This window comes from Falco cherrug, chromosome 4, assembly GCF_023634085.1.
Source record: "Falco cherrug isolate bFalChe1 chromosome 4, bFalChe1.pri, whole genome shotgun sequence".
In the NCBI taxonomy this organism is placed as follows: Eukaryota; Metazoa; Chordata; class Aves; order Falconiformes; family Falconidae; genus Falco; species Falco cherrug.
Window position 1 is genome coordinate 38,534,203 of NC_073700.1, and position 24,000 is coordinate 38,558,202.

At 56.0% G+C, this 24,000-nt stretch overlaps 2 protein-coding genes across 2 annotated transcripts in view; one reads left to right on the top strand and one right to left on the bottom strand.

Moving 5' to 3' along the window:
* Positions 1 to 1,071: 1,071 nt before the first annotated feature.
* DNAJA3 (DnaJ heat shock protein family (Hsp40) member A3) lies at positions 1,072 to 12,929 on the bottom strand. The gene is made up of 11 exons (XM_055709266.1): positions 12,726 to 12,929; positions 12,451 to 12,572; positions 11,991 to 12,074; positions 11,022 to 11,228; positions 9,753 to 9,905; positions 8,578 to 8,725; positions 7,686 to 7,750; positions 6,666 to 6,794; positions 6,093 to 6,208; positions 5,240 to 5,337; positions 1,072 to 2,168 (listed from the first exon to the last, which is right to left on the bottom strand). The coding sequence occupies exons 1-11, from the start codon at positions 12,904 to 12,906 to the stop codon at positions 2,146 to 2,148; spliced, it is 1,326 nt and encodes a 441-aa protein (XP_055565241.1). The 5' UTR covers positions 12,907 to 12,929; the 3' UTR covers positions 1,072 to 2,145.
* Positions 12,930 to 14,096: 1,167 nt separating this feature from the next.
* The window catches only part of CORO7 (coronin 7), a 38,777-nt gene continuing 28,873 nt past the window's right edge, over positions 14,097 to 24,000 (top strand). Inside the window, 8 exon segments of the mRNA XM_055707845.1 lie at positions 14,097 to 14,230; positions 17,809 to 17,905; positions 18,204 to 18,278; positions 20,047 to 20,117; positions 20,497 to 20,577; positions 20,579 to 20,681; positions 21,332 to 21,408; positions 22,842 to 22,892. Of these exon segments, the coding sequence (XP_055563820.1) occupies positions 14,171 to 14,230; positions 17,809 to 17,905; positions 18,204 to 18,278; positions 20,047 to 20,117; positions 20,497 to 20,577; positions 20,579 to 20,681; positions 21,332 to 21,408; positions 22,842 to 22,892 (615 nt within the window). The 5' untranslated portion in view covers positions 14,097 to 14,170.

Here is a 24,000-nt window from a genome sequence, read left to right on the forward strand (position 1 = left end):
CTGACCATGAAACTCAGCCCCAAGGCCTGCACCTTCCCTCAGTGAGTGGCAGACAATAAAGCCACCTTCAGCCCTGCCTCCTCTTCCACCTGAGCCTCTGCAGGAGGTAGCAGGATCTGGCCAAGGTGAGCTGCGCTGAGCCACGCTGCCTTTCCGCTAGCGCCCTGGTGAAGGGCTGACCCTGCCAGAGCTGGGAAGAGCTTTAGTCCACACACGTGCTCCAGGGCTCTCCCCCAGCTTGGTTGAGACTATTTAGACCAGTGCAACTAGAATGAGAGGAAAGGCTGTACCGTTGCAGGCAGACAGGTGGGAGCAGCTCTACCTTTGCATGCTGCCTTCAGGGAGGTGCGTATGTTTTTTTCACAGGTGTGAAACACTGGTGGCAGTGGCTCTTTTTCCCAGATCACCCTCATTCCTAGGCAGCTCTGCGTGTACAGCACCACTACTGTAGGCTGAACGCATCGTACCTCCAGCCCCCGAGCGGCACCACCTACTCTGCAACCACTGCAGGCCCCACACAGCAGGCCCACAACCAGCACAGCTGCAGGCTCCTAAGCAGACAGAGAACACTGGGGTTTCGCTGTGGACCAGGTTCAGGTGAGCCAGCCACAGAGCAGCACACCTGGAGAGACTGAGCACGTGTTGGCACCACCCCAGCAAAAGGGGAGTGTGCAGTGACTTCCCACGCTGCATAACACGAACGCTGAGCTCAGTTCCTCAAGTCAGACACCTCTCAGCCATGGCCTGGCCTCTGGGCTCCTAGAGCTCATTTCAGTCACTGCCCCCACAAGCAGAGTAAAACCTGTGCAAGACTGTTATCCTTAGGATTTAAGCGTCGCTTAAACAGCTCCTTCCCCCACACCACCGTATGCTTAAGGTACTGCTCAGATAAGAGCTCTGGGATTTGGCAGTCTGCCTGTGCTTGAAGTCAGTTGCAGCACTGGAGAGATGCTCAAGAGATCTCACCACATCTGCTCCTTGTCCAAGAGAAGACCTTCATTCCTGTTACTGGGGGAGGGAAAGCGGATGACAGGCAAGGTTGGAAGAGTAGACAAGGCAGTGAGGCACAGCACATGTTAAATATCTTTATGAAGTCAATCTTATTTACATGGATACAGAATCACTTTACAGAAAGTTTAATCAGGAGGCAACACGTGCTTTATTTCAGCAAATTAAGGGCAAGACTATGACATGTCCTTGTTTAACTGGTCGATTAGTATGTGGGCTGATGGTACCTGCATGGTATAACTAACAGTGGGCTACAGAACCATGAAAATACTCACTGCAAGAGCTTAACTCCACCTGGAAGGAGTGATCCACTTCACTTGCATTCTCACACACATAGGAACGACGACTCTTTGACCAATCATTTATGCTACAGGTGTTGGCTAATGTAATAAAAGACTTGTCCCAAACTGGCAAAGGGCTTGGTGATAGAATTGTACCCATTCAGAAGCAACAGCATTTGTGTTGTAACTTTAGTTATAGGTGGCAGGGTGGAGCAACCTGAGGCAAAGTGCAGATTCCATCACTGCTCTTTGTGCAGGGAATCAGCAGGACTAAGAAACCCACAGCTGCTGAGGGAGCTGGGGTAGCTGGGCTCTGAGGAGTCCCAGCCACAGGGAGCCTTCCCACAGAGATGTATGGGACAGCTAGGAGGGCTGTCATGAGACAGCGTTAAAACTCACTAAGCCACCAAGTCTCCTGGGAGAAGATAAGCGGTGATAAGTTCACAAAGCACATCTAGCATTCAGAAGGGCACCTGAGGTGAGCAGCAGCCATCTTGGACTCTGTACAGCATACTGCTCCACTCTGTGCTGGAAGGATTATTTTTTTATTTCACATTTTCACTGTTTTGGATTCTAAATAGTATTTCAACTTTAATTTTTACCAAATAAGCTTCCAGCAGCAGTAGGGGATGTGAAGCAACCTCAAGAGAGCGCTGCATTTCTGCATTTTCCTTCATTACCAGTCCCTAGGATGGTGGGTGGGTTTTGTATCGTGATGATCATTGGTGCCTCGGTGGTTTGTAGCCTCTCCAGCTGGGATTCTCACTGTGCTGCCGACTGATGTCCTTCGCTCTCCAGAGCCCACTGCCCGAAAGATTCATCCCCAACTGCAAAGATGATCTGCTGCTGCTGGCTCTTAGTTTCCAGTAGAACGCTTCCCTGCAGTTGAAGCGAGAGAAAAGTTTAGTGCTTTCCGACTGAATTGGCCTCAGTGCGCAGCAGGCCCCGCTCCCTACTCTGCAAGCGCACCTCCCCTCCTGACCTGCTGTCACACTTTGTCAGCCATGCAGAACAGATGAGCTCAAAGCCTGTGGTGACAGGCAGCTGAGCTCCTGGAATCCAAGACAGCAGTGCCTGCCACAGACGATGTCAAGTCTGCAGCGCTCCCTCTGCAACACCAACTAAATGGCACCCTGAGTTCTAACACTGTACTCTTTGTGTGGCGAGGGCTTTGCTCTGCTTCATGACAACGACTGATTCCTTCTCAGTACTGGAAGCCCATGGGAGGGCTGAGTCCAGCCTGAGCGTACCGGCACCGGAGGCTCTGCAGGCGCACCTGCGCCTCCCGGCAAGCCCGGGCTTTGCAGTGGCAGCTCAACTACTCAGTCCCAGCTTTACCAGCTAACGGGAACACCCTCGATGCTTTGAATCAGGTACAGCTACTGAGGGGACAGGGAAGCAGAGCTGCAGGGGAGGCCAGCAACCTGCCTGAAGACGTACCCAGCATTTTTGCTGAATTGAATTGTTGCTACAGCAAAAAGCAGTCTCTGGCTTTTTGCTCCAGGTCACAGGGGACAGCTAGGGCTTTTCACACCAGTGGCTGGAAGGCCTGAGGCTAAGTGAGAAGCAATGCTGTGCTTTTGCTGCTTCTACCTCCCAAGAAGTGCAAGTTCTGCTTAGTGTGGGGGAAAGAGGACAATAAAACACAAGAGGCCTCCTACCTCAGGTGGGGTGTCAGGAACTAAACATTTTCTTAAGTTTGGAAAGGAATCCCTCCTTGTTCTCCTCAGCCTCAGGCCTATCCCCGCCTGCGTCAGCACTAGCCGTGGCCCTGCCACCTGGACACAAACAGCAAAGGGCTGCAGTCAGACACATCTCCCACCAGTAGCCAGCACCATTAACAAAGCGAGAGAATTATTTTGGATAGGGAAGGGTCAAGTCAAGGCAGCTGGTTTTGCCTGCATCCTCACATACAGGGCTGTACCTGGCTGCAGGCCACGGTACTGGACCGCTTGCAGTGAAAGCACTGGAAAGCCCAGACCCCAGAAGTGGAAAAGATGACTGTGAGCCCAGGTAACACCATTCCCTTCCCCTCTCCCCAGCCCTCCAACTGGTGAGGGCATTCTCATGCTACATAATCAAGTCAGGGACCCCACAGGCTTTGGTAACAAGCACTTGGAATTGAGAGTCTGCCACTAAAAACAAGTTGTTAACTTGACCACAGCCAGCCATGACTTTACAGGAAAAGAAAGCTGTACTGGTGGTCCCTGGAACAATTTCTCTTCCTGTTTCATGGTCATGTCATGACCCTTTAGAGCAAAGCCATGCAAAACCGTATCAGGAGCCTGCTTCATGTAATTTCAAGCAATGCTCAGACAAGCAGTATCAAGGAGAAAATGAACCAGGGCTAGAATGGAAAAGACTACAGTATTGCAGAACAACTGTCCAGATAAGGAATCTTACTGGCAGCAACGAGCATAATTTTCCTGTATAAACATGTCCTGAGAAGTTGTTGTCCATCCAGAAGTGGCTACAGCAAGGACAAAGGAGACCTCTGCTAACCTACTTTTTCCACAGTAAAACCATCAGTAAGACGACCCCCAAATCCTCCTTGAGCTTTCTATGGGCACAGAGAACACAAAGTCCAGTCCTCCCCATCCTCCCACAGCTGACCGCCAAGCTCAGACTGATGCAATGCTATGAAATACTGAGGCCTGTGGCAGAATTCAGCTTCCAAGAGCAAGAACACACTTTCAGCAACAGCCTGTCCCTATATTGCAAACTACTGGGATTTTTAATCCACCTTGCTGTTTAACTGTGGTACAAACTGGCAGGTTTGCTTTTTAAAAAATGAATTTGGAGAGCTTTTTTTAATCTTCGGCACATAAATTCCATTAAAAAGCTAGAATGAAAGTTTTCTGTTTAGAGATCTCTCCCAAGGCTGACCTTTAATGCTTACCCTCAGCATAAAGACATAACTTGTGTGTTATGAAAGCACTATAAAACATAACATTGGTAAGTATTTGGCAGCTGCTGCCTTCCAATATCCTGAACTTCAGCCTATATTCCTCAGGTTTTGGCATGTGTAGTAAAGACGACCCAAGTTCCTGGGATCATTTAGCAGCTTTGAAAGGCTCCAACCTTTGCCTAGCCATACGCAGTCATAAATGCCCTTTCTGGTTTCAAACATAAAAAGAAATCCAACTGGCTTGAAACAGCTCACTGTTCCAATATAAGCAAAGAAAAAATTATTTTCCAGTAACAAAAGACAAAGTCCTTGCCTTACTATTTTACCATACGTTTTACCTTTAGCTGCTGCCAGGTACCTCACCCCCTGAAACTTACAACACAGAATTGCTGAATCAAAAATTTTAACCTGAAGCTGAAAGAGGAGCTTTACAAAGCTCACAGCTGACTTCGCTCCCTCCATCACGCTGGATGCTGTGTGCTGACTGGAGCCAACACTCAGCACCAATCAACATTCCTGTCTGAGGTTCCCCAAATGTACAGGGTACGGCTCACAGCAGCCTTGACAGCAGTCCTCCCTCTTCAACTTTCAAGGAGAAAGGTCCCCACTGCAGTCAGAAGCACAACAGATTAGCTCATACAGAAACTTGCCTGAAGCACATTCTCTTTTTCTGCCTCTGCTACTAAGACAAGTTACTTCTGGCACAGGGGCAGAAGCAGGGAGCCGAAGGCATTCACCACCGCAGCGAAACTCACCACAACTTGTCAGGACCCTGGAGTATCAAATACCTCTCTATTCATGCACAGATTTGCCCAGTAAGTATTTAAGTGAAGCCTTCTGCAAAGAGGCTACCTCCTTGCTTTGTGCTACAGCCTATTAACATCGTATGAAAATTATTTCCAAAATAACACGCTTGGCAGGTTGTGCTGACACGCTGTTTCAAGGTGATCCTGGCTCACCTTCCTCCCCAGGAACCCTCAGGAAGCACTCTGCACTCCCACACCAACTCCATGAGGAAGGAGCACTAATTCCCACCGCTCACCTGATGCTGTATTTGTGACCCCGTTCACCGTGCCGTCCACATCTGCCTCGTCCTCAGCATAGCTCATCATTAAGGCTCTCTGGCGATCCGTCAGCCTCCTGCACATCCAAGACAGAGGTGTTGGTTACAGCTGTCTTTAGGGACACTTGTATCTACAGACCTCCTTAACCTTCTCCAGCTGCACACACGAGAGGCAGCTACTGGAAGTACAAGATGAATACACCTGGCATGCACAGAGAGTCCCTGTGGTGCTCTTAAAATGAGCAATCTATAAAGAATAAGTCCTAATGAAAGAGGAGAGATATGACCCACTGCATTTCACCGAAGTGCAGTGAAAAACTGGAATATTTTGAAGTGCTGAGAAGAACTGTGCGGAGCTGTAAGACAACACACATCTGGCAGGGAGCCCTCAGGAAATTAACTCCCTTGTCGAGTGCAGCGATACAAGCTAAAAAGTTTCCTTCACCACAGGAGCCAAGGGTGGCCAAGCAGTCTGAAGAGCAACTGCCAAGTTCAGTTCCTTTGAGCAGGAGGTGTGAGAGCACAGGCGCGCTGTAAGCCAGAAGACTGAAATTATGTAACCAGGATCCAGACAGAATCTCAGATAGCCAGGCAAATACGCAGGTGAAGAAGTACTGATGTATTTCCAGGGTTTGGTATTTTAACAGCTGAATTGCCGAATAATACTATTATTAAAAAAAAAATAAAAAATCTACCTCACATTAGAATTAAAAGCAGAGTAGAATATTGGTGATCTTGATAAAGCAGTACAGAATTTTCATAAAATCTTTCTGAACAACATTTTTTGCAACAAGCTCGAAATTTCACAGAAATTTGTATTAGCTGTACTTACTGAGGAACTTTTATCTTTATGTGAATGTAGTGGTCTCCATAGCCATAACTGTTAACCTTGGGAATGCCTTTCCCACTCATTCGAATTCTCTGGTCTGGCTGAATACCAGGGGGTATCTATGAACACAGAGGTGTCATGTTTAATATTCTAGTTTACCCATTTATATAGCAATTACATTACGTGTCTATGAAAATTAAGTACTTCTCCAGCAAGCTTCAAAGCAGCATGGGAAACATCTGATACATTCGTGCACCTGGACACGTTCAGAAGCTAAGTCAATAATGACAGAAAAACTTTTGAAGGAACGAGTAAAGAAACTTGCACAGTCCATAGACCTTGGATGGGATCTGTCCAGAAGTCCACCTAGCCCTTCCCTTTTCCCTGTCCCTACAGAGTGATAGGAAAGGACACGTGACCAAGCAGAGCACAAACTACCTGACACTCAATCCTGAAGAAGTCCGAAACATGATACTGACAGACTTAGGAGATTTGCACCACCTTTGAAGCAAAGGATAAGTCTCTGCTGTCCCACATCAATTCATGCCCAAGCTTTTCCACATTAACGGTACTTACTGTGATATTGATTGTCTCATACAAGCCTTGACACCTGGCCGTGCCTCCCAGAACAGCCTGTGCTATTGAAATAAGGAGGTCCGAATGGATATCTGCTCCGTTTCTTCTGAACACAGAACTTTTCTGAACCTAAAAGGAGGCAGGCCCAAAAATGAGCACACCACCACAAAGTCCTCATGGTAAACTGCTTTGAAGATTCTCAAAAGAAAACATACCAGAATGCTGTAGTCAGACCCTTTACCACCCACCAACTGCAGGGCTAAGAAGTGTAAGTCAATGTTCAGTCTTCTAGAAAAACATTGACCTTGACATAATCATAATTAGCCAGAGGCTTAGGAGGATGCCTGCTTCCTATCTCGGCAACTCCCTCCCCTAATCCTGTTGTTAATTTATCAGTGTCAGCATGATTCTGTGGAAACAGAGAAGACACTGCCTTGTCCTGTACCCTGAACAGGTGAAAGCCAGAAGAGAAGAGGGAGGCAAGCACCTCTGCAGCAGCCTCACAAGCTGGAAGAGAATTAAATCCTCCTGCACCAGTAAAAAGGCACTGAAAAAAAACCTTTTCCTTGACAGAGATGCCTATGACCGGATGCCTATAGGAGAAGAGGGCCTCAGCTAAAAAAGTGTAAACCAGCACTTAAGATATATCCGCAAAAGGACACTGGACCGGCCAGCCTCTCACAGGCATTCCTGCAGCCCTCCCACCTGTGCAAGCAGACAGCGCCTTCACATTTCCAAGTCAAACACTCAAGGCATCAAGAACCCGCTCTGCATTTTGATGCACACTACCCTAAGGGCCTTGTCCTGGGATTCTTCATGAGCAGACTTAACATTACACCGCTTGTTACAATGCAGATCTCCAGCTATCTCAGAAAGTTCACGTGGATCATGTTACCTCAGCTGTTTCAAAGGATCACTCGCTGTTCCTCCTCCATCCCCCATTCCAGCAGTCACTTCCCAGGCAGTCACAAAGGGAACAAGCAACCAAATTAAATAACGAAAGCAGTTTATGATACATACCCTGAATGTAATGAAAATTTCTTTCTTCCCCACAGGCATCCGAACTGTCTGCCCATCCTCAACGCCTGCAAGCAAAAGAAGAGGGAAGGTTACCTTGCGTTATAATCCACGTGTTACCTGTATACCTACAGCTCCTGCCATCCTCAAAAGCCGGCCACCACAGCAGCACCCGCACATGCAGGAGCACGAGGCACAAGACCTACCAGCGGGCAGCACAGTAACGCTCTTCGCGGGAGCCCAGGAGCTGCGGCCAAAGGAACAAGGTGTCAGCACATGCTCATACCTCTGAGGTGATCACTATGCCCCGAGCAGGCTTGTTACCTCAGTCCCTACAGAATGCTTTAGGAAATGCATCAGGTTAAGGAACACTGCAGCCTCCACAAGGCTGCAAGAAAATTACGTATTATTCACCCGGGGCGGTCTCCAAGAAGCAAGTCTTCAGCCCCACCAATCATTTTATTCTCTCTGGTGAGGAAGGTCATCAGCACACTTTCCTGAGCAAGCTAAGGCTTTCAAAATTCCCACCCTCTCCCCAGGCTTCACCAAGGACAAATGAAAAGACCCAAGGCAGCAAAACCTTTTGACGATTTCACTCTTCAAAACCTGCCTAGAAGGATCCATGCAAGAACCAAAACCTCAGCTCAGGAAGGGCAAAGCAAACATTTGTATCTGTGGCCAGAAAGTTCCTCTCATTACTAGCCCATTCAACTGCCAAGCCATCAACCTGCTTTGCTCTTAAGATCACTTCTCTGCAGCAAGACTTCTTACATTGCTCTCACACTTGTACCTGGCAGGGACCAGCTGTGCTTTGACAGCCAGTCCCTTGCTGTTGGCCAAGTGGAAGCAAATAACTATAGTTATTTAACAAAGAGCAGCCCACAGGTACACTAACCAGCTGGCACAGGAACCATCACTGTCTTCTTTTGTTTCGTTTGCCCCGTTCCTCGACATACTACGCATGGTGTTGTTATGATGGAACCACGACCGCCGCATCGTCGGCACGTAGATCGCATTACAAAAGGGCCGGTATTTATTGTCTCCTAGTGAGGAGAAAACAGATCATACAAATATTTAGTACCAAGATGGTACTTTTCACTTCCACAAAACACTGCCAGTAACTGGCCCAGCACATCCGAGTCCTCCTAACTGCACATGCAACCCGACAGGGACAGTGATACCCTTTAGCAAGGGGTGGAGTAGAAAACTGACTCAGAAATCCAAAGAAGATGCTGCTTTTGAGAAGCTGGATCGGATTCAGTTGCCATTGCCCTCTGATTTCCACTGAAAACCATCACTACTATGAGCAAGTGCCTCATGGCAAGGAGAAAGGAAACCCAATGCTTTCCATCTGTAGGCTTTAGTGTGCAAGAAGGGACAAAGCTTCTTACAGTGCTATTTCACAAGGAACTACAAACATCTGTATTCTGAGGAATCCAAGGACAATTCACTTGCATAAATTACTGCCAGTGTCCAGGAAAACGTTATGGAGACTAAGCTATGGGCTGAACTGTGAAAGCCACCTGCCAGATTGAAGCACACGAGGAAGGAGTGGGAAGAGCTTGCAGCCTCCTCTGATCAACTACACAATGTTCTGGTCACAGACTGACTGCCAGTACCCAGTTTGATGCGTGGAAGTTGAAAGCCTGAACGTTGATCATTACTTACTGTAAGTAAAATGCATCTTCTTGTTTCATGATTACCCTTGGCTATTCTCACCTTCCTCCTCCCTCCACTCCTCAATTTAAAGTATGCCACTTAATGCCCAAGTAATTTCAGAACTGTTACATTATATAAATACAGTTAAGTAATTTCAGAACTGTTACATTATATAAATATGGTTTACTGGATTACCACACCAGATGATCTGGCCCTGAAGGCTAGTGCTTTTAGCTGGGCAGAGCTCTTTAGTACAAAGAAAATCTTCCTAGCCTATTAACACCCAGTCCACATTAACTTTGCTTCACTCAAGATAAGCTGATAACTGCAGTGAGAATTTTTCACTGCAGGAGGGACTGATTTGCCCCTACAAGGAGAAGCACAGCAAAACTCATCTTAAAAAGTGCTTACCATGCCAGTGCCACTGCAGTAGTGACAGCGCTGCACTTTGGTACCGGGTTCGTGTCCTTTACCATTGCATCGCTCACAGGCGTCATTGATGTTCACCACAATCTCCTTGTTAACACCTTTCGCAGCTTGAGTGAATGTCAGTTCCATGATATACTGTACAGGAAACATGGACATCGATCTACAACTGATGTGCAACGGGGTCTTAAGCAGACCGAAATTGTTTTAGGTCTAATATTAAACAATGCTTAAATACATCCAGGTAATAGAGAGGGAGAAGAAATGGATGGATGCAAAACTCATTCAGAAGGGTTTGCCTCATTTGAGGAAGCAATTTCTGTCTCATATAAATACATCTCATATAAATAAAAAGGGGTACGAAAGGATCGCAGGCATTACAGGAACAATGATTACAGTCTGATAAGCAGTTGTGTAGCAGAAATAAGATTTAAAAATAGAAAAGAAGGAAGTAAAAAATACAATTCAAACATTTTTCTGCTCTGAGGAAAACCCTTAATATTTCTAAAGGTTTGGTTTAATGGGAATGCAGCAACAGGTGAGGCTGAAGGTTTTCAGCCCCAAAGACACTATCTGCTCTTACTCAATATTTACCAAGGGAAGTCATCAACAAAGATGACTGCACAAAATACAAAATTCTGCTTATAATAAAAAGGTAATTTTTAGTAAAGCCAGAAGTACCAGATACCAAGCATTTCTGAAGGCAGCACATGAGCCAACACCATCAACACTTAAAAGAGCATTTAGCTGCAGTACAAAAGACAAGACACAGGTTTTGTTTTATTATGGGCTCCACTGCAAAGTTAAGCCCATTAAGTTGCAAAATTAAGCCAATTAAGCAGTCAAACCTAACGCTGGAAGGCTTGTTTTACAGTTAAAAAGTTATTCTGTGGTTTTCAGCATTATAGATCAAAGCATACATATGTAAATCAACATACGTCCCAGAAGATGCCTCTACAATGATGGAATTGTTTAGCAGCACCAACTGGTGTCAGTAAACACCAGATGAAGTAGCTGAAGTCCAGAAAACATTCTGTCTGGAGCTGTGGAGAAGGTATCTACACAGGTTATCAAAAATATGTGACTCTCCCACCCATATAATGGGACACTCACATGCTGACACTCCCAGAAGGAAGTTCTGCGCTTAAGCTCGCTCCCAGAGAGATCTGGGCCAGACTAGAGTCCCTCTCCAGGTTTTGAGTTTTCCATTTCTCATTTTCATTTCATTACTCAAAAAATAAATGCACTTCATACCTCCTGTGGCTGGTCAAAGACATTCTGAAAATCACCAAAAGGGGATCCCGAAAACTCTCCGAAGATTTTTCTGAAAAGCTCCTCTGGATCAATCGATGGACCACTACTCCAGTACTGCCTCCCAGCGCCAGCACCTGCTGCGCCAGCATCAAAACTAGCTGTGCCATACGCATCGTATTGTTTCCGCTTCACTTCATCACTTAATACCTTTGAGACAAAAGAACAATGTCGTCAGGACACTGTACAGATCCCAAGCAACAGGGCCGCCCGCATCTGCAAAGCAGCGTCTCTCAGGAGACTTCAGGTCTACTGGCGTTGCCGCCACAAGCCCATGTTCCCAAACCTTCTTGTCATCAGGAGGGCTACCCCAGCTCTCAGCAGCATATGAATTATTGAGAAGCTGCTTCTTCCCTGGTATCTCTCAGCTCATCATCAGGAAAACGACAAGATCTTACTGATTTATAATGAGCAAGAATGCCTTACACTATATAGTTGATCATTAATATACCGGGAGAAAGCTGGTGGTAAGGGTGCTGGGGTAATGTGAAAAGCCATGAAAGCAAAAACCAGCACAAGATTTCTGAACAATCTGAAGAATGGGAAGAAATGGGGCTGGGGGAGCACAGTGCAAGATACCTGTCTCCAGCAGCTAGTACCTGCTGACAGGTTTTTCTGTTTGTTATTTAAGCTAACCAATAATTCCACAGCAGCAACCACTGCATCCATGCCAGTCACTCAGTGCTAAGAAAGAGCACAAACTGGAAGAGCCCAAAACATATACAGGTAAATCAGCCACTTGGGCTAAGTAATTTGCTGGAGACACCATTAGGACAAAGGCACTCAAGCCTGAAGTGCAAGACATCAAAAAAGAGCCATGGTTTTAGAGGAAACACAGAGGAAATGCTTCCCCCCCACCATCTACCCTCTGACCTTTCCTCGTTTTCATCACAGCAAAATCGCACACATTACCTCATAGGCTTCTGCCAGCTGAGAGAACTTCTCTTTAGCTTTAGGGTCATCCTTATTTGTATCAGGGTGATATTTCTTTGCCAACTAAACAACAAAAAGGAATGAGAGACGGGTAGAAGTACTTTATATCTCACACGCCAGGAAAAACACACTAGGCAGAGCTTGGTATTCACTATCTGTATTTAAGGGAACTAAAGCCTTCATTTCCCGCTGTCGACCCAATATAAAGAACTACAGAAGCTGCTCCCGAACCCCTCAGCAACCCCAGGGCCTTCTGGAGGGAGACCCGAGTCACGGCACCCCGGCCCGCGCCGCTGACCAGCCCCCCGGCCCCGGCCCGCAGCGGGCCCAGACACCGCAGCCTTAGGGGCGGGAGGGCTCCATGCCCCCCGGGGCAGGCCCCGGCCCCCCCGGCGGCCGCCCCCCGCCGCGGGGCCCCCCGGCCGGCGGCAGCACGTGCCTGGTAGTAGGCCTTCTTGATCTCCTTCTGGGTGGCGGAGCGCGGCACCCCCAGCACCTGGTAATAGTCCTCCTTGGCGCGGGCCGCCGCGCTGCTGTGGAAGGCGGCGGCGTGCTTCGTCCCTGCGGGGGAGGAGGGCAAAGGGGCCGGGTGAGGGCCGGGCCTGCGCCGCGGAAGGCAGGCGGCGGGACAAGGCCGGGGGAATGGGCCCGGTCCCGCCGCGACGGTCCCGCCGCCCGCCGCCCCGGCCCCGCTGAGGCCCCGGCCCCGCTCACCCGCGGCGCACAGCCCGGCGCGCAGCGGCAGGAGGCGGCGGACGGCGGCGGACGGCGGCGGGCCGCTGAGGCGCCGGACGAGCCAGACGAGCGGCAGCCGCCCGTCCCCCGGCGCGCGGCTCCTAGCAGCGGCCACGGCGGCGGCCGCCCCGAGCCAGCGCGACGAGCTCCTGGCCGCCATCTTGGCCCGCGCGCAGCGCTGCGCCTGCGCCGCCGGCGGGGGAGGAGGGGCCGCGCCTGCGCGAGAGCCCCGCGCCGGGACAGGGCCCGTCGCTGCGCATGCGCGGGGCCGCCGTGTCACCCCGCGCCCGCAGCCCGCCCCGGCCCCGCTGCCAGCGGGGACCCCCCCCCGAGGCCCGGTACTGAGAGAGCCCCCGTGAGGGCCTCGGGGCGGCGGTGCGGGGCAGGAGGCGGCTCCAGCTCCCTCTGGGGGAGGCCCGGGGAAGGGGCTGCGGGCGGGACCCCCTCAGGATGAGCTCGTCCCCAGCCAGGCCCCGCGCCCCGCTGCGACACCCGCCTCCGGGGGGCTGGGGCGGCCGGGCCTCCCGCAGCGGGGCTGGCTCAGCGCTCAGGGCCTGTGCTGCCGCCCCAGCGCCTGGGCGGGTGGAACGCGGGCAGAGCTGGAGCGAAGGCCCGGCAGGGCTGCGCCGGCACGGCGCTGCTCTCCTCAGGCTCGCTGCTGCCCAGCCCGCTGCCGGCCTGCCTTCGTTACCGGCGCTGCCGCCATGAAACACCCGTTAGCAGGGGTGTTCGGCCCTGGGGTGCGTGGGGGGACATGGCGGCAGGGCCGAGCGGCGGAGAGGATGTGTCGGGTCCTGCCTGCTCCTGCTGTGCACACACACGGGTGTTGCAGCCCGGCTGGAGGGAAGGAGACCTGGGCTCTGCCGGGGGTGGGTGATGCCCCGGTGGGCTCGAGGGTGCTGGGATCCAGCTCTCTTGTCCCTGCCCTTCCTTGGCAGCTGTCTGCACACAAAGCTTGCTCTTCACCAGCAGCTGCAAGGCCGGGCAGGGGACAAGGGACCGGAAACCTCCATGCTTTCTGCCCGGAGCCCGAGGGAACAGCTGCCCCTGTCTCCAGCAGGGAATTCGGCGACAGGCAGGGGTGGCGGCCCCGGGTGCCCGAGGGCAGGCAGCCGCGAGCTGGTGACCCCGAATCCCTGCGGCAGAAAGGCAATGTGGCTGCACGCCGCGGGACCCCCAGGAGCCGAGCGGCTCCGGCGCCGGGGTCGGCCCTGAGGGCAGGAGGAGGGTCCCGAGGAGCCGGGGCTGGGGTCTGTGCCCCGCTCGCGGTGCCCGCGCTGGGGGCAGCCGGGGGCACAGGCCACGCGTGGGGGGAGGGGCCGAGGGTGTGCCCAGCGCGGAGGGGCGGGGCCGAGCGCCGGGGGCGGGGCCGGGCCGGGCGCGGCTGGGCTCGGCTCGGTGCGGCTCGGTGCGGCCGGAGCACCATGAACCGCTTCAAGGCGTCCAAGTTCCGGCACACCGAGGCCCGGCTGCCCCGCAGGGAGGTGAGCGCCGCGGGATGCTCCCCGCCGTTCGGGACCGGGGGGAGCGCGGGCGCGGCGGGGCCGGGGCTCCCTGTGGGCAGACGGTAGGACCGGCCCCGCAGCGGCGGCGGGGCGGCTCTGGGTCCCGCTGCGGCGGCATCGCCGGTGTGGCGGGGCCGTGCCCGGGTCCCCCGCCCGGTGCCGGGCCGCGGTGCGGCAGCATCGCCCGTGCGGCCCCTCCTTGGCACCCGCCACTTCCCACCGCCGTGTCCGCGGGGGCTTCACTGCCGCAGGGTCCTCTGCCGCCGGGCGCCAGTGGGGAACCCCAGCTCTGTCCTGGGGTGGTGCAGCCCCCCCGGCTGGGAGCTGTGCCGGTGCAGCCGGCTTGGGACACCCGTCCCGTGGCGGCAGGGAGCCAGGCTGCACCGCGTCTGCCGCCAGGCCGTGGCTGGGCACAGGTGGTTCGTGCTGCTGCCATTCCAGTTCGGCTTGGTGCTCCCCCTCTGCTCGACCCTCCCCGGGTGGCTTGCCTGTGCCAGCTGGGCAAGCATGCACCCTGAGCGTGAAATGCTGGGCCCCACTCCTGCCACCCTGCTTCCGCAGGCAAAGAGGAAGCATTGGGGCCCTGTGGGACAGTGCTGAGCTCCATCACCCTGCCCACAAGCTGTGGAGCTTGGCACCGCTGGGGCCAAGTGGTCTGGTGGGTCTCACTGGGCAGCACAGAGCCATGTGGTGCCCAGCTCTGGCCTCTGCTCCATGTATGACCAGCCCCAATTGTGCTGAGCATCGTAATCCATTTTGGTGCATGGTGTCAGCAGCAGGTAGCCTTGTCCTGCTTTATCCCAGGCTGCGGAGCTTGGCCGGGGTGCTCCCCCAGATCCCTGTCCCCTGCAGGTTTGGCAGGGCAGGGGCAGAGGTACGGGGTCAGGGCAGGATTGTGCCAGGTGAGCCATGTCAGAAAGTGTTACCAGGGCACGTAGCACTTCTGGGGCTCCCCAGAGCCAGACACCTTTCACCCAGCATCTCTGCAGCACTGTGAGCAAGGCTGCTGCGGCTCTGCCACAGTGGAGGCGGATGGTGGGGTTCTACCTGGATGGCTCCCAGCAGGCAGGAGCTGGCACAGCTGGAGCAGAGTCCCTGCCAGGGACAGTCCCCTGTGGGGAAGGGACAGCATGGGCCAGTTGTGTGGCATAGGCTGCTCTGGTTACCAGTCGTGCCGGGGTGACGCGGGGGTATGGGAAGCTTTGGCTTACACCATGTGGCCAGAAGTGGAGGGCCCAGGCTGGATGGGTGCTGCTGCTAAAAATCATTGCATCTTGCTGCTTTTGAAAAGAATTTGGGGGCCCCAGGGCCACCAAAATGTTTGTGGCCCAGCCCTTCGTCATCAGCACTCTACTTCCCTGTAACTTCCCAGCAAAGCTGTCCTTGTGCCAGGCTGGCCTGTCCTGCACTCACGTGCTTCTGCAGACCCAGCAAGCACCTGAAACATCCTCCTGAGCCTCAGCTGTAGGAGGGGACATGGTGGCCCCCGCCGCTGTTCCCAGCCTCTAGCATCTCACCACCCCTCGGCATGCCAGCCTCAGTGCATTTGCAGAGCAGGTGGCAGGTCACTGACATCTCAGCTGGCTGAGCATATGGCTGCAAACCTCAGGGTGCAGATGAGCTGCTGCCAACAGCCAGCCTGGGGAGCGTGTGTGTTTGTGCAGTGTGGGTGCTGAGATGCCTGGCCATCGGAGGGTCCCTGCAGGCAGGGACATTCCCATCACCGCTGCCCTAGTGTCTGTTCCCATGGTGGGGGAGGTCTGCTGGACACCGAAGGGCAGCATGCTCTCACCCCAGTGTGTGGGCAGGCATCTGCTCTGCCTCCATCAGCCCACACCAGGCTCGGCACGTGGGAGGTGGCCTTTCTGAAAGGCATTTCCCATCCAGGCATGAAATGTGTCCCTGGGAAGCAAGACCACATCACCCAGCTTTGCGAGGCAGGAGGTGGGAGATGGACATCTCATCTCCAAACCCATCTCAGGTGTCACAGCGGGAAACTGCTGCTCGTGTCCCCAGCTGAGCAGCCTGTTTGTGGAGGTGAAGGCAGACACTTGACCTGGCCAGATCAGGAAGTGCAGTGTAAGCACCAAGGATCACATCTGAGTTGCTTCTCCCCTTCAGGCTGTGTCTGCAGGGCTGTGCTGGCAGAGGCGCCCTGAAAGCTTGCCGTTTGTTTTAAGGACGTAGCCAGGATGGTACCATATGCTTTACCAGCCTCCCTGGCACGCTGTGTGAAGGATTGCTTCCCCCAGGGCTCCTGGCTGCATGTGGGGATGTTGCAGGGCCAGGATGGACCCGCTCAGCTGTCCCCCTGTAAAATCTCACTGCAGGGGTCCTGCCTGGCACCCCCAGATGCTGAGGGCCAGATGTGGCTGGTGTCTCCCCTCACTGAGAGACCAGTGCGGGGTGATAGGACACAGATTGTGGGGCCCTTCCTCCTGGGTCTTGCTCATGCTCCAGACTTGTTCCCCATCTCCGCTTCAGCCCCCTGCGCACCTGCTGGGTGCAGGGAGAGGAACTTGCGTTCGGCAGGAGAAGGGTTAACAGGTCTGCCACCGAGCAGGCTGCTGTGACAAGGACCAGAGGAAGTTCTGCAGGAACTGCTGCTCTCTGTCAGGCCTCAAAAGGAAACTGTGCAAGGAGAGGAAACCCAGGGCTTGTCCTTTTGGGGCTGCACACACAGCTCGCTTCCCTGCAAAAGGCTCTGCCTTGTGTGTGGGGTATCCAGCGCTGCGGACACCCACTGCAGCTCTTTGCGATGCCCTGTGGCCACTGGTAGGCATATAGGCATGATGGCAGCTGCAAAACACCCGCTGTCACCTTTGCTTCAGGGCTGGACTTGGCCCTGGGTGTGCCAAGTAGCTCCTGATCCTGGTGCCCACTTGAGGTTGGGTGTCTGTGTCACCCAGAGCGGGTCTGGCTGATGCAGGGCATCCCAGTGCCCCACAGGTGCAGTGCTCGGCTGTGGAGTAGTGGTGGGAAACACTGCAAAGTGGGGATTTGGTTTTGGAGCTGTAATGAATTTCCTTCGCTGCACGTCCATGTGGGAAGCATGCTGATGGAGGTGTTTATCTGCCTTGGTCAGCCACAGCCCAACCCTGTGGTGCTTCATAGCCCAAGACCCTCTGTCCTGCCCCAAATTCCCTGACACTGGTTTATCGCAAAGTCCTCTGAGCCCTTCCCACCATGGGAGAGCCCAGGCCTGGGACAGTTTCAGGGAGAGGCAGTGCTGTCTCCCATTGCTGGCAAAGCTGGCCCTGAAGCCTCCCACCCCAGTGAGGGGCTACGCTTTTACCCAGGGACCACGAGCAGCCACATTGCCCAGCCCTCCTAGAGGATGGGGCCCTGCAAATGTGCCTCCAGTACGATCCAGTTGGTGTTGGCAGCCTCCAGGTAGTGCCAGGTCCACCGGCATGGGAGCTCCGTTGGGGCTGAGGGTCTCTGTCAATGCTGTGGCAATGCTTTGTTGTGTCCCCTCCAGCCATGCTCTGGCCACAACATTGGGCCCCTCTAAAACAGATGCATCTCCTGACATGAGTTTTCCTTCTCCATCCCAGGCCTGGATCGGGGGCATCCGAGCAGGCTCTGTTGCATCCTGTGGGAACCATGTGAAGGCCAGCTGTCACTGGATCGTGTTCAATGCCGAGGCAACAGGTGAGGCACAAGGGAAGGGATGCTGGGTGCAGCTGGTGGGGCATGGATTTGCCCCTGTGGTCCCTGTGGGGCTGGGTGGTGTGTCAGCCCCATGGACCCCAGAAGGCACGAGGGTGAGTGGAGGAGGCTCTCCCCAAGTTCTCCTAAAGGTGCTGACAATCTCACACCTCTTAGCTTGCATTGCAAAGCTGGGTACACCCTGCTGCATCCCAGGCTGTGGGGGTTCCTGGGAGCTTCTTCTGGGTGATGGGTAGGCTGGTGGGCAGCTGGTGACCTGCTTCTGTGTCCTCTCCTGCAGGTGTGCTGGGTGTCGTGCCACTGGAGTGCAAAGATGGAGGCAAGAGGACCGTGGCTCAGCTCTGCTGCCACTCAGGTGAGCTGGGTGTCTGTCGGTCCCAGTCTGGCTTGTCCTGTACCTTCACCGTGCTGTGCACCAGGGCACCAAGGAGTCGGGTACCACCTGCCACCTCCACAGCAGGCATTTGGTCCTGCATGGGCTGTGCGGAGGGGCTCAGGTGCTGAGTCCCAGCCTGGCATGTCATGATGGCCTGTCTCCGAGGCAAGGGGCTGAGAAAGCTGCTGGACTCCCCAGGGACCATCACACACAGGCAAGGTGGCCCTGACATGTCTCCCTTGTGTACGAAGCACAAGCCAACTGCAGCCGTGCTGAGCACACGGGGCTCTTGTCAGGCTGGGCTTTTGCTAAGGAGCTGAATTGATCCACAACCCTTCATCTCTCGAGCTGCAGGGAGGTCTGGATGTGTAGCTCTTGCTCACACTCTTCCTCTAGCACCCTCTTCCCATGTTACTCATTGCATGCCCTGAAATTCCCAGTACGTGCAGTGCCAGGCTGCTGGAGGAGCTGGGGATGGCATCAGCACGGGGTGTACCTGGCTTCAGCAACGGGAGGAACAGGCTGGACCGGTGGCTACATGGCCCTGAGCAGCCCTGACGTGGGCAGAATGAGTGCTGCAGCGGAAGAGGCAGCTGGCAGCATTGCCAGTGGCAGAGGAGCATGTGCCGTGGGGGTGGAGGGCTCTGCCTCCTGTCCAGGCATGGGGAGTGAGTGGTGGGGAGCTCAGGGTACCCCTCTCCTGGTGTCAGAGCAGCAGTGCCAGCCTGGGGGCACTGACACCCCATTTCCTAAAAACTGCGCCAGAGTAGCCAGAGAGGAGCCAGTCCCAGCACCGCCTTACTGCGTGTGGTGCCTTGGCATCACTGCAGGGCTGCGTGGCGTGCCCAGGCTGTGCCACCTCCGCCCAGCTCTGTCCCTGCCCCAGTGGCACGGGGCTGGGCACGGGGAGCTGCACTGCACTCGCAGGCGGGCCACGAGCTCTGCTGCTCCCAGGAGAGCTCTGGAGGGGTGCACTGGCAGTCAGCACAACATTAATGGCTTCTTAATGAGATTTAGCACGAGCCCTTTGAAGCTGGCTGTGCCAGAGCAACGCCTCCAAAGCGGGGAAAAGATTTTTCTTTCCTCCTGGGGCAAATGCAGCAGAGCAAGCTGCTCGCTTTTCGTGCCTCCTGGGCCCGTCTCTCGGCAGCCTCCTGGAAGCGGAAAAGTACACAGTGACCTACTTTCCTGAGTGTGCCAAATGCATCTGAGGGGCTGCTGCTGACAGTACCAGCCTTTCTCCCACGGGGCCCCACCACTGGAGCCATGAGGAGCGTCCCTGCTGCCGGCACACTGAGCCGGGGCGTTACAAAGGGAGCCTTGTTACCAGCACGGCCCCAGCTGGCTGCGGCGAGCCGGCATCCAGGCTGGCACAGATGCCCTTGTGCTGTTTGTGGTTCTCCCTCTGCCTCCTGGGGATGTCCGACCTGAAATTGGAGCCAAACCTGGGTGGCGGTGGGTTAGACCGGGAGATGCAATTGCACAGTGCTACCCTTCATGGCTCCGGTTGCCCGATGAAGGGGTGAAAGACCCTGACGGACAGACAGCGTGGAGCGGCTCAAGCTCTCGCAGCAAAGCTGAGCTGCTCCAAAGTGCCTTGGTAGGGCTGGATCTGACCCCAGCTGCCCGCGCCTGCCTGTACCTGTGTGTGTATGAAAAGAATCCGAGGCTGGGGAAGAGAAAAGGTAGGCAGACATGCTGTCTGCAGGGGTGAGGTGAGTCTGAACTTCTGCCCTTCTCCTTCCAGATGTGGTGACAGACTTTGACTTCTCACCCTTTGATCAGCTCCTGCTGGCTACGGGCTCTGCTGACGAGACGGTGAGTGCTCGGTGCCGGGGATCCCAAGGGGGCACCCTGTGTGCTCAGCTATGTCTGGGATTCACTGTAGAGCCCGGGGGAGATGGAGCCAGAGTGACGGGAATAAGAGGAGCCTGGGGAGGAGGGTGCCAGCCTTGGGGAGCGGTATGGGATGTCCCCAGGTTGTAGGGGACAAGGTAGATGGTGTTGGCTGGGGATCATCCCTCTCCCACCTGAGATGCCTGGAGCTCTGATTCCACCGAGCAGCAATGAGGGATTGCTGGGTACCTTTAGGGACCAAAGCCTGGAAAAGCAGCAAGCCCAGGTCGAGTGCTGCCGGCACCCAGCCGGGTCCCTCTCACCTGCGCGGAGACTGACCCACCTCTCCTTGGGGCTGCAGGTGAAGGTGTGGCGCCTGCCTGAGAGCAGCCAGGACATGCCTGGTGGTGCGGGGCTGACCCTGGGGCCCGGGGGGGGGGCCAGTGGACATGCTGCAGTTCCACCCCACAGCGGACGGCATCCTGGCCAGTGGCGCAGGGAAGCAAGTCACCGTCTGGGACGTTGGGCAGCAGCAGCCGCTGACAGGTAGGCATGGCTGTGCCTGCCAGCTTCTGCCCGCAATGTGTATCTCTGCTGTGCTGGTGCCTGGGCTCAAGCAACGGGCTCAGGTCCGGACCTCGGTGCCACTGTGCAGGCAGCCCAGGTGGCTTTTTGGGCAGGGGGCACTGCAGCCCCTTGTGCACGTGCATGGGCTCCCCTGTGCCCTGACGTAGTGGTGTAAAAGGCTCCTGTACTGCCCAGGGTGTCTGTAGCAGCTTTGCTGGGGATCCCCTGGGGTGGCAGGTCCTTCTCCCTGCATGTCCCAGTGCACAGGTAGATGTGGGTGCTGTGGGCTGTTGCTGACCAGCGTTGCCCAGACCTCAGGTAACGTGATGGGGAGAGGAGGCTGGGCAGCAGCACAGGGGTGTAAGTGCCCTGTGGCTTTCCCAGGGCTCCTGCCCTTTGTATGGAGCTGCCAGCGGTGTGGGGATGCTCCCTGCACGGACGTAGCAGCGTCCCGGTGGGCCCATGGCCTCTGCTCTGGCTGCTGCCAGCCCTTTGGAAAGGCCAGATCGCTGCTCCGTGAGGAAGCGCTCACGGGAGGGAGGGAGAGCAATGGCTCCTGCCGGTACACCTGCCTCGTCCACGGGAGGGACCCCGCTTATCGCGGTCCTGAGCCTGCTTTCCGCCCGCAGCCCTGGACTCCCACGGGGACCAGCTGCAGAGCCTGGCCTGGAAGCGAGACGGCCGGCTCCTCGGCACCTCCTGCAAGGTGAGCGGCTCAATGGCCGGCCTGGCTGCGGCACGGCCGGGCGGCACCCTGCTCCTGAGGGGGGGGGAGGGGGCGCGGGTCACGCGGTGACCCCGTTTTGGCGAGAAAAAGGCAGGAATGGGGTCAGCGCGCGGCGCCGGAGCCGCGGAGGGCGGCAGCACTAGATGGCGCCTGGCGCCCGGCAGCCGGCGGTGCAGGCAGCATGGCGGGCGGGCCGGGCTGGGCCAGCGGGCCGGCTCAGCGGGCAGGGAGGGCGAGCGGCGGGGTGGCCCAGCGGGCCGGCTCAGCGGGCAGGCAGGGCGAGCGGCGGGGTGGCCCAGCGGGCCGGCTCAGCGGGCAGGCAGGGCGAGCGGCGGGGTGGCCCAGCGGGCAGGGAGGGCGAGCGGCGGGGTGGCCCAGCGGGCCGGCTCAGCAGGCAGGCAGGGCGAGCGGCGGGGTGGCCCAGCGGGCCAGCTCAGCGGGCAGGCAGGGCGAGCGGCGGGGTGGCCCAGCGGGCCAGCTCAGCGGGCAGGCCGGGCGGCAGGCGGGCCTCCGCGCCCAGTGTGGGCAGTGCGGGCGTACGGCCTGAGCAAGCGGCCTCCCCTCGGCGCCAGGTGTGCGGGGCCAAGCGTGCAGCGCAGCACCTGCCAGGCCCCCAGGCAGCGCACAGGGGCCGGGGGGCCGGGACCCAGCGTGCCAGCCCAGCTGGGCAAGCAGCCCAAGCCCACGGGTGGAGGAGCCCTCGGCCCCCTGTGCGGAGGGCGGAGGCTGAGCGAGCAGGTGGGCCCAAGATGGAGCGTGCAGGCTGGGTGTGCAGGCGAAGCGAGCGATTGGAGCCCGTACCAAGTGTGCAGGCTGAGCGCAGGGGCTGTAACCCCAAGCCATGCCATCTGGGGTGCGGGTCTGCCTCCGAGCTGTGCCGTGTGGCCAATGAGGCCCGGTACAATACCGTGCCGTGCCATGGGGGTCTAGCTGGCACAACGTGCGCTCACCAAATAGCACCCTGGCAGCAAGGCTGGCACTGGGGCACCTCCGTGCTGCCTCTGTGTCCCAGACTGCCCTTGCCGAAGGGCACCCCGCACCCTGTTTGGCTGTGGGGTACCAGACAGAAGAGAGGCTCCCTCCCCTGCCCATGGGTTGCTGGAGTGCTGGCAGGATGGTAACCAACGGTCAGGCTCCAGCTCTGGCTCTGTTTTCCCCTTCTCTGGGAGCAGTTTTGAGGGTGTGGGGGTCCTGGTGAGGCTGTGGGGGTCCTGGGGCTGCACCCCTGCCAGCAATGTGGGGCAGGACCTAGAGGACACTGAAAGCCTTCCATAGGGGCGGGCACTGCAGGCAGGAGAGTGATGGGCAGCAAGGAGGGGGGCTGCTTGCTCCAGTTTTCTGCCAAATACAGCCTGACATCCCACTAGCCACAGGGTCCTTAACCCTCCTCTGTTTTCTTTTTATCTCAAAAGGACAAGAATCTGCGGATCTTTGACCCTCGAGCCAGCCCAACTGCCTCCCAGGTACTGTCCCTCCCGGGTGTGCTGGGTGCCATGGTGCAGGCAGCCCTGCCCAGCCAGGGTGCCCACTGCCTGCTGTGGGGTGGGCTTTGGAGCTCCAAACTGTCCCAGCCCTAGCACGGCTTGGGAGAGGCCCCAGCGGCAACGCGGTGGAGGGGCTGAGGGCAGGGGGAACAGGGCTGCCTCATCCTACACCCCGGTGGGCTTCAGCATTGGATACCTCTGCCCTCCCCCCAGGTTGGCGAGCTCCCCCAGTGCAGTGGCATGCTGCTGCTGGGGCTGTCTGCCTGCGGGCAGTGATCCAGCACCCTGCAGGCGGTGATCCCAAGCACCATGGGCAGGAGGGCTGCGGTGGGGCTGCAGGCTCCCGGGCTCCGTGCCACTGTGTGGGAGCTGGGCAAAAGGCTCTTGGGGATGAGGACCTGCAAAGGGTGATGGCTGGGTGGCTGGATCCGCACAGCTCAGCAAATAGCAGCCATTAGGAAATAAGTAGAGGACTTAAGCCTTGACATCGAGTTTAAACAGCCTCTTATTAGAGGTTTCCTGTGGCTTGAGGGCTCTGGCTGCCGGCGACTGCCAGCCGTCACTGCAGAAGGGGCTGGAAGCCTTTGGGAGGGGAGGGATGCAGCGGAGAGCAGGGCGAGATGGCTGCAGTGAGCTCTGCTGCTCCTTGTGCCTCTCTTGCCACCGGTGTGCACATACCCATGGGCTCCAGGCACTGATGGCCTGTGGTGCCTGTGCTCAGGCACAGCAGTAGCCCTGGGCAGTGACCGGAGGAGCTGGTGCTCTTGGCAGTATGCTGCATTGGGACCCTCCAGTTGCCTCTGCATGGAGCCCAGGTGCTGAGCTCCTGTAAGGTGCTTTCTGCAGGTACGTGTGGTGCCCTGACCTTTCAGGCAGCCTTATAAATACAGCACCACAACATATAAATATAAACCCAACGGATGCACGTGCAAACAAGCCAGGGCAAAGGGCTCCCAGCCCTCAAGTGGCCCCTGTGACGTTCCCCTGCTCTGGGTGCCACTTGGTGTGGATGGAAGGTACCAGTGTCTGCTCCCAAATTCATCCTGCGCCTATCCACCGACAGCCCCAGGCGCTGCTCCCTTCCCCG

Bases quoted from the DNA above. Each gene is read 5' to 3' on its own strand.
- DNAJA3 (XM_055709266.1), bottom strand. From the start codon at position 12,906: ATGGCGGCCAGGAGCTCGTCGCGCTGGCTCGGGGCGGCCGCCGCCGTG. The intron at 12,075-12,450 runs GCACGTGCTGCC...TTTGTTGTTTAG, and splicing joins TCAAGAAGGCCTACTACCAG to TTGGCAAAGAAATATCACCC. The intron at 6,209-6,665 runs GTAAGTACCGTT...CTGTGTTCATAG, and splicing joins ATGAGACAATCAATATCACA to ATACCCCCTGGTATTCAGCC.